Source organism: Euphorbia lathyris, chromosome 2 (assembly GCF_963576675.1).
Source record: "Euphorbia lathyris chromosome 2, ddEupLath1.1, whole genome shotgun sequence".
NCBI classification, from domain to species: domain Eukaryota; kingdom Viridiplantae; phylum Streptophyta; class Magnoliopsida; order Malpighiales; family Euphorbiaceae; genus Euphorbia; species Euphorbia lathyris.
The window spans coordinates 60,920,149-60,932,977 of NC_088911.1; the positions used below are offsets into that span (position 1 = coordinate 60,920,149).

At 37.2% G+C, this 12,829-nt stretch overlaps 2 protein-coding genes across 2 annotated transcripts; both read left to right on the plus strand.

Moving 5' to 3' along the window:
• The first annotated feature begins 254 nt into the window (after nt 1–254).
• LOC136218392 (glutathione S-transferase-like) lies at nt 255–1,376 on the plus strand. Its single transcript, XM_066005235.1, has 3 exons — nt 255–641; nt 716–764; nt 840–1,376. The coding sequence occupies exons 1-3, from the start codon at nt 492–494 to the stop codon at nt 1,280–1,282; spliced, it is 642 nt and encodes a 213-aa protein (XP_065861307.1). The 5' UTR covers nt 255–491; the 3' UTR covers nt 1,283–1,376.
• Nucleotides 1,377–9,423: 8,047 nt separating this feature from the next.
• LOC136218393 (bifunctional protein FolD 2) lies at nt 9,424–11,956 on the plus strand. The gene is made up of 5 exons (XM_066005236.1): nt 9,424–9,635; nt 10,332–10,515; nt 10,891–11,048; nt 11,180–11,392; nt 11,621–11,956. Exons 1-5 carry the CDS (start codon nt 9,522–9,524, stop codon nt 11,849–11,851), a joined length of 900 nt encoding a protein of 299 aa, XP_065861308.1. The 5' UTR covers nt 9,424–9,521; the 3' UTR covers nt 11,852–11,956.
• Nucleotides 11,957–12,829: the final 873 nt, after the last annotated feature.

Here is a 12,829-nt window from a genome sequence, read left to right on the forward strand (position 1 = left end):
ATTGATGAAATTTACCCGCTTAGTGAGAGTAAAAATTGTGGTTTTTGAGATTATTTTGTTTTGGTAGGAATCGAGATTTGATTTTGGGAAAGTCGTATCATGTTAATAAAAAAATATATTCCAATGTAGGTACAACTACTGCCCTTTAATTAAAAAGTATTTGTCGCCACTACCTCCTACCAATTTGTATTTAATTATGATTAAAAGTAGGATAGGGTACCGAAAGGGAGTCATTTTCGCATTTGATCCTGGAAGAATGGGAAATCAAATCGAAAATGACTTTACTTTTGTCTTCTAGAATGGGTAAATGAAGACGTGGGAATAGAAGAAATTTATGAACCAGTTGCGTACCAGACCTAAACATCTACTCTTTTCAACCCTAACAAAAGAAAAAGATCCTTTTATTTGTGTATATATATTTGTTGAAGTAGTCAACAAATGAAAAAGTAAAAGCAGATCCAATATCTTGAGGCAGCGCATAATCATAAGGGATGGCAGCGATTAAGGTTCATGGAAGCCCAATCTCAACAGCTACACAGAGAGTCCTGGTTTGCCTTGAAGAGAAGGGTTTAGACTATGAGTTTAGCCTTGTTAATATGGGAGCTGGAGACCACAAGAAACACCCTTTCATTTCCCTCAATGTAAGTTTCATTACCCTAATCTAAGACATTCATTCATAATTAGTTATTTAATCGGTTCTATTGTGTTTGTGCAGCCATTTGGTCAAGTTCCAGCTCTCGAACATGGGGATCTCAAGCTCTTTGGTACGCTACTACACAATTGAACTTAATCATATCATATCATAGTTATTTAATCGTCATTTCTTTTTTCATATGTAGAGTCAAGAGCAATAACTCAATACATAACCCACGAGAATTTAGATAAGGGGACCAATCTATTGTGCACAGGGAAGCAGATGGCCATATTAGGTGTGTGGTTAGAGGTGGAGGCTCAGCACTTTGAGCCAATAGCATCCAAATTGAACTTTGAAATCATTTTTAAACCAATGTTTGGGATGCAGACTGACCCTGCTGCTGTTGAGGATAACCAAGCCAAACTTGCTAAGGTTCTTGATGTGTACGAGTCAAGGCTTGCTGAATCTAAGTACTTGGCCTGTGATTGCTTCACCTTAGCAGATCTACACCATCTGCCTAACTTGCAGTTGCTGCTCACTTCTCAATGCAAGAAATTGTTTGATTCTCGCCCTCATGTTGCTGCTTGGGCTGCTGATATCACTGCAAGGCCAACTTGGGCTAAGGTCCTTTCTCTGCAAAAAAACTAAAAGGGAGGGAGCATGACTCTTGTTTGTTTTATGTGCTTTTGGCATCAATCTCAGATTGATTTTTGTGGAATGAAATAAAGTTTTGTTATTTGTATTCTATATCTATACTATGATCTACTGTTCCATTTTCCTTTAAACTGCACACACTATATGGATCTGGATATTGGAAATGAATATCATGTTTTGGGATAATGCTTGAATTCGTCAGCCTGGCCATTAAATCATCATACTTCACTTCAACAATAGCTGAAATCAAATCATACTAGAAAAGACAAAAGACATGACTGACTATCTCTGCTTCTTCATTGTTGTTGTTATCCAGATGAAGCAGCACCCATCATCTTCCATTCCACGGTCTCACTTCCAACTTTTTTTTTACGTTTCATTACGCTTCATACTTCTAGTCAAATAAAACCAAAAGACACACAAATCAAAATCTCTTCAGCATAATTCCATGAAAACAACTGAAACTAACTCTACATCAACCAATACTAACTAACTAGTTGAAAAATATACCCAAATTAAATACTATTTTTGCACACTGCAACTCAAAAATAATAAGCAACAAAATCAAATCATCCAAACAAATATTCATCCATTATATTTCACAAAATCCACCACTATCACTCAACCGAACCATAAGCATAAGACAAACTAAATGGACAGGTAAGAGAAAAGGGAAATAATTCCAGCCAAACTCAAACACAACCATTTCATCTCATAATTGGAACAGTTATCATAGCACACACATGTGCTATTTTACAGCTATTGTGTAACAAACTCCTAATAGGAGAGAATCATTAAATAAGCAATAACAAGTAAATAATAAGACAACTTACTCCTAACTAATAGCTAAATAATTCTCTATGATTTCCCTTAACAGTCATGACAATACCCTCTCTTTCAGAGCATTCTTGTCCCCAAGAATGTAAGAAAGCAGTGAACCAAACTTGCCACACACAATGAAACTTCCCATGGTTGCCCATTGTTGTCACATTAAACTCCAGTACTACATGAACCACAACCAAAATAGTTTCCTTCTTTCGGTCTTGGAAATTGTCAGCTATTGTGATTGCTTCGTCCCTAACTTACTTCAGTGTAGCTCAACATTTTCAGCGAAACAGTTTGTAGTGCATTCCTCAAGAAGTCTCTTTGTATGGAAACACTTGCAGCAATAGCAACACCTATTTTATAACCTGCTTGTTCCAAGCCATCATCAGTGTTTGCACTTCCATTGGATGAGTAGCTCACTTTGAAACCTCTAGCACTTCCCTGTTTTTCATCATCGCTATCAACACGAAGAGAAAGACTCAATAGCTCTTGCATAGTTGCTCCATTGCGAGAAATTTTAAAGATTATAACACGCTTTCAGATCTTGTCAGTCAGTCTCTTCAAATGTTTGAACCGCGCCTTTCGGTCAACTGGGAAAATCTGAACTCCAACAACTATTAAATCAACCCTTGCTGCCCTTGTGGTTTTGTAATATGCACTAGTGAGCTTGTCTCTCTAACATATATATGAGTGTTATGAAAACTAGGAGCAACTTGAATCCCCACATTCTTCTTCAACTTAGATGACAAAGCAAGTAGTGCATCAGCCTCACCGATTGTTTCATTTAATGGAGCTGCATTATCCATGTTCAATCTGTTGATCCCTTCAATTATTCTTGCCTCAAGAACAACTGCTTCCTTTTCACATTGTTGATTTGCAATCGCCATCACCTACATTGTTGTCCCTGAGCTCAATTTTTGCATTCATTGCTTCTTAGTAGCTAATCAAAGAAATGTCATTGCTTATGTAAGTGCAGAGGGCGACTCAATGGCTCATCAGACTTTGTTGATTGAGTAGATGGCAGTGCAACATATTTCTCCACAGGTGGGCGATTACCATTAATTCCTCTAAGACAAAATGCAGCCTTTGATGGAACATCCAAACATTTCAAAACTTCTATCTCTGCCTTCATTATGAAAATGGGAAATCCTTCCATGTTAAGGGAAGACATGAATAATTAGCATACACTATCAACAACTAGTTCGTGCTCCTAATATAATTGAAGAACTTCTTTTCCAACTGTAATCATCGACTCTATAACAGGTGTAGCACTAAGTCCATTGTCAGTTGTTGGTGACAACATTTGCTAAAGAGCACAAAAACCCACCACACATGGAGAGGCTGGAAATCAGCACCAATTGCATCTAGAATCTTCCTAAACAAGGCCACCCTAGCAAATAGACCACTATCATAATCAATTGAGAAAACATATATTCCCTCCTGGCCTTTCTTCTTACTATAAGATGATGTCTTCTTCTCCATCTTATTATTAATTGAAAATCCATAAGACAATCCATACTTCTCCTTATCTACTATTTGTTGCTTTGTTACTTCCTTAGTTGCTATAGCATATGCTACCAGAGCTACATCAAAATTTGCCAGTTCGATAGGGTCTTATCTCCAGGTGCCTCCATGATAAATGAAGAAAGTCATATTGGCTTCATTCGCAACTTTATTCTTTAATTCCCTTACCATAAAATTAATTATGTGTTTCTTTATGCTCCTATCCTTGGCCCGGTAATACACAATAACACCATGATATAGATTATAGTAACTACCAGTTACTAATACTCTCAATGGCATTGCAGCAGCTCCTGGAGGTGAAGGAATTCTTCTATCAAATCTACTTAGAATGCTAGTTGTACATATTTCCTCCTCCAATTTATGTATCACTGCGACTTCCTTCCATTCTTCTTCCATGTTTACTATGTATAGCTTCTTTAGAGAACAACCAAGGTTTTTCTGTTGGATCACTGGAGGTGGATTAGTTTTAGGCAAGATTTTCAGTTTGTTTTGGGTGTTTTGGGTCCAAAGTGGAGTGGTGATGGGAGATCTAAAGGCCGGGTTAGGTTTCTGAGTTGCTATAGCTGCTGGGTTGATTTCGGTAGAGATTTTGGTGTAGTAATGGCTAGTTTTGGTTTTGGACCATCGCTTTGGAGTAAAGGGAGATCTAAAATTAGGATTGGGCTTAGGAGCCTCAATCACATCAGTTAGAGGGATACCCTGAAAGTTAGCTTGCTTAAAAAGATCTATGGATGGGTATGAACTTGATTCAAACTGATTTTTAGATTTCAACCTATTAATGAAATAAGAGCCGATATTTGCCGGGTTTACCTTCTCCATAGTACAAGTCTGCTTCTATTGATGCAGCTGCTCAACAATCTCTATAGTTTTCCTTGTAATTTGAAATATGCCAACTCCAATTTCTGCTCAGACTTTTCATCAAACACTTGGGGTGCAACTAAAGAAGGATCTAAAACTACTCTAAATTCTTGCATCGATTGGATCAAGCTTGAGAAGAATTTTCAGATTTGTTCATAATTTTCTTGTTGCTTATTGCGAAGCAATTCCCATTATTCATCAAATCTTTGTTGTCGCTCGCATGTCTCCTTGCGGTACGGTTCCATTTGCTATTCAAAATCTTCAATGGCCGGAGGAAAGGCTGTCTCTAATACCAATGTAACGATTAGGGATTCCTAGTAGTAGTAATTAGGGCAGAATTGGAATAGGCAAGAGAAAGATAGAAGAAAAGAGCACAAAGATAGGAAGAAGGAATCACAGAGTTTAGAGAATAGAGGAATAAGGAGAGAGAAAGTAAGATTTCATTAATTTTCATATGATAATTGATATGTTACTAAGGCCTTGTTTGGATGGAGGTATTTTAAAGTAAGGTAAGGTAAGTGAAGTGTATGAAATAACTTGTTGTGTTTGGATTGAAGGTATGGTAAGTGATGGTTTAATAATGTAATTATGTTTGGTTTGATGGTAAAGTAAAGTAAGGTAAGGTAGGTTATATACAAAATTACTTTTATATCCAAACAATGTCTTATTTTAAAATAAAATATAGAGGGTAATTTTGTAAAAGAAAAATCTGTCACTCACCTACCCTCCAATTTCGGGTGTAAAGAAAATAAGCCAAATTTCACCTCACCTACTCTCACTTACTATTACATTCAATTACACCTCAAAACAAACAAAATTACTTACCCTCACTTACTTTAAGATACCTCCATCCAAACAAGGCCTAAGGAAGAGACTAAATAGGGAAAAGCTATGCCGATGTGGCACCAGTTACCATAGCACACACATGTGCTATTTTAGAGCTATTGTGTAACAAACTCCTAATAGGAAATAACCATTAAATAAGCAATAACAAGCAAATAATAAGACATCTAACTCTTAATTAATAGCTAAATAATTCCCTATGATTTCCCTTAATAGTATTGACAGTATCACACTGTGTTTACATATTTTCTTACAGAATCTGAAGTTAAAATTTAAGAAGCACTGGGAAGATATGAAAAATACATGACATCTTAGAATAGGACATTCGATGAGTTGAGGGGGTAAAAATTACCACTTTTATGGAGTTAAAGAGGTAAATAGGATATTCGATGAGTTGAGAGGGTAAAATGACTAATTTAGACAAGTTAAGGGGTTGGGGAAGCATTAGACCTTTTTTATTTCCTAATTCCAAAGAAAAATCAAAAAACTTTTGCTTAACTACCATCAAAATATTTCTATCATCTACATTATTCTATATTAGTTCTGCACAACAATAATATAGTAATAATAATGATAATAAAACAAAAGACTTTGCTTTATTTTTTTATTTTTTAAAAAAACTTTGCTTTATTATTCTTTTTTTTATTGAAAATGCAATTTTATTAATGGGAATGAATAATTGAATCGTTACAGACTAGCTGCCATATCGAAGTAGGACATTCTTCGATAAGAATAATAGGGGAGTCGAAATTACTAGCCCAACGGACAAGCGAGTGCGCATCACTATTTCCCTCTCGGTGCACAAATGAAAAAGAGCAGTAATTAAATATGGTATTCCAGGCTGAAACGTCTTCGTACATAAATACCAAGGCAGATTCTGTGAAGCTCTGGGATTAGAGGGCCTCAATTACAACTTTTGCGTCTGATTCCACGACAATCCTGTTGAAGCTGCAATCTCTAGAGAATATCAATGCTTCCATAATTGCTAGCAATTCTGCCTCTTCCACTGTATCGCACGCCGCTATAGGAATCCCCACAGTTGCCATGACTAAGCCAGCGGAATCCCTAGCAATTAGACCTGCCCTACACGTGCGACCATTGTCCCCAAATTTAGCATCGCAATTAATTTTTACGATACCGTTCTAAGGTGGATACCACACTTTCGTAGGTCGAAGGCCTGAATTGCTAGGACTTCCAACCTGAATGATCGTTGGGATACTGTCCAAGTTGCGGAGATAGTCTACAGCTTTCTCAATTAGAGTTGTCGATTGGATCCATTTTTTCTCATGCACGAATTGGTTCCTACGGAACCATAACCACCAAATTATAATCAGAGCTTTTCGGAAGTATTCTGGATTCAGCGATTGCAGACAAGACTGAAGCCAACAGCTCCCATCCTTCGCTGCGATTTTCTCCAGCTGGATTGGTAGTGACGCCATTTTCCAAACTTCCTTAGCCGCCCTGCACTACACAAAAACGTGGATAGAGTTTTCAGTGTGGAAGTTACATACCTGACAGGCGCCATCGATCGTGATTCCGCGACGGATCAGATTTGCAAAGGACGGCATCGTTTCCTTTAGGAGCTGCTAGGCAAACAACAGGATTTTTCCGAAGTTTCAAATGAGTTTTCACTAAGTTTCTTTCAATTTCACTTAGTTTCACTCAAATCTTTTTTTTCCTTTTTCTCTCTAATGCCTTTTTCTGGTCCTGCCCTAAATTCTGGCAGTTTATTCCCTTTAAATATAGTTTAGGGATAATAACTGCCTCAATTTGAATTAAAAAAACTGTCTGAAAACTGTCCATGGTCGCCGATTAGTGACGGTGGTCCCCGGTTGAGGACCTTGTACCTGATCGGTTACCGACATGGCAGGTACGGAATTTAAATCCAGGAAATAATACCAACTTAAGGTTTTTGATGAAAAGCAAGCTTAAAGAAAGAAGAGGGGCTTCGGGTCTTAGCTCGTGTTCCCGTATAATGTGACATGAAGCCCACCTACACAAAACCGCAAGCAAGTAACATACACTCATCACTAGGGTCGGAAAAACTTAGTGCTCACAGACCCCTTATTAAAGAAAGTACTTTTCTCTCTTTTAGGAAAGATTCTACATTTCTCTTTTCAGTATTGTTCTCCTGACAACCTTACTGACTTTAGCATCAGAGTGTAACTAGAGGCCCCACCCCAACACAAATCAACCTCTGAAGACTAAGTCAGCGATTGAGCACATGGCTCAAACCCAACATTTATTGTTGTGAGCGTGGAAGGTGGATCGAAGTTGGGAAACCAATGTCGCATGGTGAGGTAATGATCCAAGATCATCCATGACCCTTCATATTTGGCAAAATTGTGATCCTCAATAGAATCAAATTTAACCGGGAAGTAATCATTCTCCAAGATGATGCCGTCCATTTTAGCTTTGGGCTTCCAACGCTCCCTAATCCTTTTGCCCAAGTATTTATACCCAACTTGTTTCCGAAGAAGTTTTATTATTAGAGAATTCTTCCATGTTTTTTTTAAGTCTAGCTTTCTCATCTTTTTCAACATAGATTGTTAGACATTCTTTATTATTCATATCATCATATGAGTAAATCTCCTTGGTATGTTCATTCATCTGAGGCTGAATTGCTTTAATTCCCACCAAGATCTCTTAGAAGAGTTGTTCAATAGGCTTTTCATGTGATTGATCCATGGCTCAAGAAAAGTTATTTTAGAGATGGTAACCATTTGGTTATCTACTCACGCCTTCCACAAAAGATTCTTCATTGTTTAGTTTTATTTTTTTACGGGGCGTTTGATATTCTATTTGGATAGGGATAAGGATAAAGATAAATGATTGAGATAAGGATAAAAATATGATAGTCGAGAATTATTATTCAATGTTTGGTATGTGGGATAGAGATATGGATAAAATAATACGTTTTACTATTTTAACCTTATTTAAACTACATAACATTAATACATTAATTTAAGGGATAAGATGGACTTTTCCATTCTATTAAATCGCATGAGCTTATCCCACCTCTTTATACCACCCCTTCTGTGAGGGACATGAGGCTTATTCCTCATCTGTCTCATTCTTCTATCTCCCAAACAAACACGAGATAACTTATCTCGTATTTTTATTCTTATCACATCTCCTATATCCTTTCTAACAAACACCATGTTAATGTTCCGATTGAGGAGATCAGTCTCCTTAAGTGATTCGCTACTGTTCTCTTTTTGGATGAGCAGAAGGGGTTTTTTTTTAAGAAAAAAATCAAGAAAGAGATTTTTTTTCTTCTTCTCAGGAATTATATTAACTTAGAGCATCTCCAACTGCCTCTTAAATTGACTCTTAAGTTAAAATTTGAGGAGGGAGAATAAAAAATCAGCTCCAACAGCCTCTTAGTAGCTCCTCAAATCACTAAGAGCTTCTCTATCCTCTCTATTAATAGAGAGTCTCTCTCCACCTCTTAATACTTCCTAACTTCATTTTTTAATAATAATTTATTATTGATAAGTCTCTTTCCTCACACTGTTGGTAATGTAACAATAAATAATAATCTTAATAATAAAATAATAAATAAAGAGTGAATATAAAGAACATTGTTGGAGATGATATATCTTAGTCACTCTTAAATCACTAAGAGTTAATTATTTATATTATTTTTAGAGAGTTTACTAAGAGCCCGTTTGTTTTACCCACTGTTTGTTGTTTGCTGTTACGGTTTGCTGTTTGCTTTTGAAAAAAGCTGCTTTTCCAAAAAGCATGGATTCTCTGCTTTTGTAAAAGGCTGCTTTTCAAGTGTGAAAGACAAACAGGAGGTCACTAACCAAACACCTAATGCTGCTTTTTCAGATTTAAAAGGCAAACGGGAGGTCACTAACCAAACACCTAAAACTCTCCATTTTGAAATGAAAAGACAAATAGGAGCATAAAAAGGAGCAACCAAACGGACCCTAAGAGTATACTGTAGATGCTCTTATCTATTAAGTTTTACTTTTAGCATCAGGTGTTGGAAACGCTCCTTTCTGATTGCACTATGTGGCACAATTTGCGATTTTGCGCCACATGGTGCAATCCTAGTGGGCGTATTAGCCAACACTTGTGTTGGAAATAATTAACCGTGTGCTGGCTGTCTGCAATTCCTATCTAGTCTAATACAGTAAGGTCGGGAACTCATCATCCTATCTCCCCAAAACAAATGGCGTCACCGCCAGATCACAAGGCCACAATAATCGACGGTAAGGCCATAGCCCAGACCATCCGATCTGAAATCGCCGACGAAGTCCGTCAACTCTCTGAGAAATACGGCAAGGTCTTATTAATCTCTCACTCGTTTTAGCTTCCTTCGCTTTCTCACACTCACTTCAAGCGCATGTAACTGTTCCTTTTCCTTTTTATCACAAAATCTTGTTTCGTTTGTATATGGAAAGTTTACTTTTGATATGTTCATAGTAAAAAATGTGGCAGCAGAATTGGCTGATGAAATTGTATATTTGAACTTCATTTACAGAGAATTTTGTTGTCTGATCTACTTTGTGGTTATTCGGTACGTGCACGGAGCTACGAATGCAAAGCTCTATCCTATGCGTAGATTTATCAATTAGACTAGCCATCTCTCCGTTTGTCTATGTCGAAGAGAAGATTAATGTGTCGTATTCATTTTCCTTTAGGCTAATACAATCAATCTTGAGGAGCAAATTTACTTTATACCTGTGCCTGAGTTAAAAATAATGCTAAGAATATAATCGAATTGATTGTGATCGAGCCTCACTGTTGCATTTTAGATCTAATTGGCGATTCTCACAAAATCCACTTGCAGAATTGCAGCTTAGAACTATGGATTTTACTCATCTATTGATCTATTTCTGTAAACTAAAGAAACTAGCTTTGAGGATGCTTGCTTCTGAAATATGATATTTAATTCAACTTTTGCTTCTGAAGTGGCTTCAGTTATTTATTTTTTCATGAAGCATGGATTCTAATACTTTGCATCCCTTCATCTGCATAGGTTCCAGGATTGGCTGTTGTTATTTTAGGCAATAGAAAGGATTCTCAAAGCTATGTAAATATGAAAAGAAAGGCATGTGCAGAAGTTGGGATAAAATCAGTTGATGTAGACCTCCCGGAACAAATATCTGAAGCTGAAGTGATCAGCAAGGTCCACGAACTAAATGCAAATCCTGATGTACATGGTTAGTTGGCTGGTCATTAATTTTGTACACACGCTTTTCTCTTTTACTGATTATTCTATCATATTTTTCTGCCCATAATATTAAGGATCCACTGCACAAACAATAGGAAAGCATAATTTCCACTTTCAAACATATGATAAATAAACTGGCACTTTAAGTTTAGCGAGTCCAGTCATACATTCTATACAACACCTTCAAAAAACTTGGAATTAAATCCTCGTACCTTTTCTGAGATCTGATAAAAATTATGCTATTTTTTTGTTACAACAGATTGTAAGAATTAATACCATGTTGCAAAGACAGTTCCAAGCAGGCTGGCTTTGCTTCTTTTATTGTAAGAAGATTAAAGTCTTTTCTTAATGTTCATATTGACAGGAATATTGGTTCAGCTTCCATTGCCAAAGCATATTAATGAAGAGGTGGTCTTGAGTGCAATTAGTATTGAAAAGGATGTGGATGGTTTTCATCCGCTGAATATCGGCAAGCTTGCAATGAAAGGCAGAGAACCTCTTTTTCTTCCCTGCACCCCTAAGGCAACGTATTTGGTCTTAAATTGATTCTATCATCTCTACTTTGAGATCAATCCAATGAAAATAAAGGGTGTGGATGAAATTAAGAGATAAATTAATATAATTTCTGAGTCAGAATTTCCTTTTCTCCACAGGGGTGTCTGGAACTTCTGTCACGAAGTGGTATAAATATAAAGGGGAAAAAGGCAGTGGTTGTAGGTCGTAGCAACATAGTTGGATTGCCAGTGTCATTGCTGCTTCTGAAAGCAGATGCAACTGTTACCATAGTTCATTCTCGTTCTGAAGATCAGGAAAGTATCATTCGTGAAGCTGACATCATTATTGCTGCAGCAGGGCAAGCAATGATGGTAACTAGAGATGAATAATAGTGCTAGTTTTGGTCTTATTATCAGTAAATATTTTCCTCTTGCATGCCTACAGTTGCAAATCATTGTTTCTTCCAAATAATGGTCCATATGTTTGTTACAAGTTGTGACGCACATAATGTCTTCCAACTCATGGCTTATTGTGAAGTGTACTACATTTGCACTGATGTTCAGAACTTACGAAATGTGGTTGATATTCTTGATTTTCAGATCAAGGGAAGCTGGATTAAACCGGGTGCTGCAGTTATTGATGTTGGAACAAATGCTATTGATGACCCGAGTAAGAAGGCAGGTTATAGGCTAGTGGGAGATGTAGATTACAAGGAAGCATGTAAAGTAGCTGGATGGATTACTCCTGTTCCAGGTGGTGTGGGTCCAATGACTGTTGCAATGCTACTCAAGAACACCTTGGATGGTGCAAAGCGTGAATTTGTGCAGTAATATCATAACTGGGCATAGCACATTCTGACCCCTCCTTTTGTTTTTTCAATCATGTTTATGCAATTTTGTTGGATATCCAATAAATTTATTTATGCTTTCGTCTTATATAGTGTCTAAATTGTCTTGCAAATTTTAATGTGAAACTGCATAACATAAAAGGTGTTTTGATGTAGGTTTGTAGCTATAGATGATTGAATGGAGTAAAGGAATAAATAAACATTACATTTCAAATATGGTTTTAGTGTAAGAGCAACAAATCTTTGTAGGATTATATTGAGATACACACGAAGACTTGCTGTACTGAAAATCTGTACAAGCATGCATTTGCCTGTTTGTATGTATATATAATACAGGAGACTGGAGAGGATTTCCCAAAAGCAAGCTGGAAATAAGGAGAGGAAGGTTTGACGTACTATACTATACTATATTGATAAATGCTTGAAACTTTGTCCAGCTGTTTGTATGCTTGTATTTTTGAGTGTTGATTATTACAATTGCATTGGATGAGATGGTGTAGAATAGTGTGGTGGAGAGTAGAACGAGGACACTCCACCTTGACACGGCTCAGTGCCCCCTGCTCTCCTCTAGCAATCCAGTACTAATATACAGGCTTGGCCTGGACTCTAGCAACATCCCGATGGTAGCCAATAAGATCCTCAATCTCCTGAAAATAGACATCAGGATGAATCAGCATTATGTCGAACTTTACCTGCTTACCGGAAAAGGGCAAACCGGTAATCGCAGTAAAATCGAATGGGATCACCATCATCTCTTCCACGGACAGGTGGAAGGTGTACATGGAGTCCATCCACCTATCGATCAAAGCCGTCAAAACCCTCTTCGATGACTTTGACTTGTCTTGGTGAAATTACATGATGAAGGGCTCATAACCAGTGACCTTTGCTCGGTTCTTCACGGCCTCTGGCATTATCTGCCACCAGGAAGCGCAAATCGAGGTGTTCCCAGCTGACTCTTTCC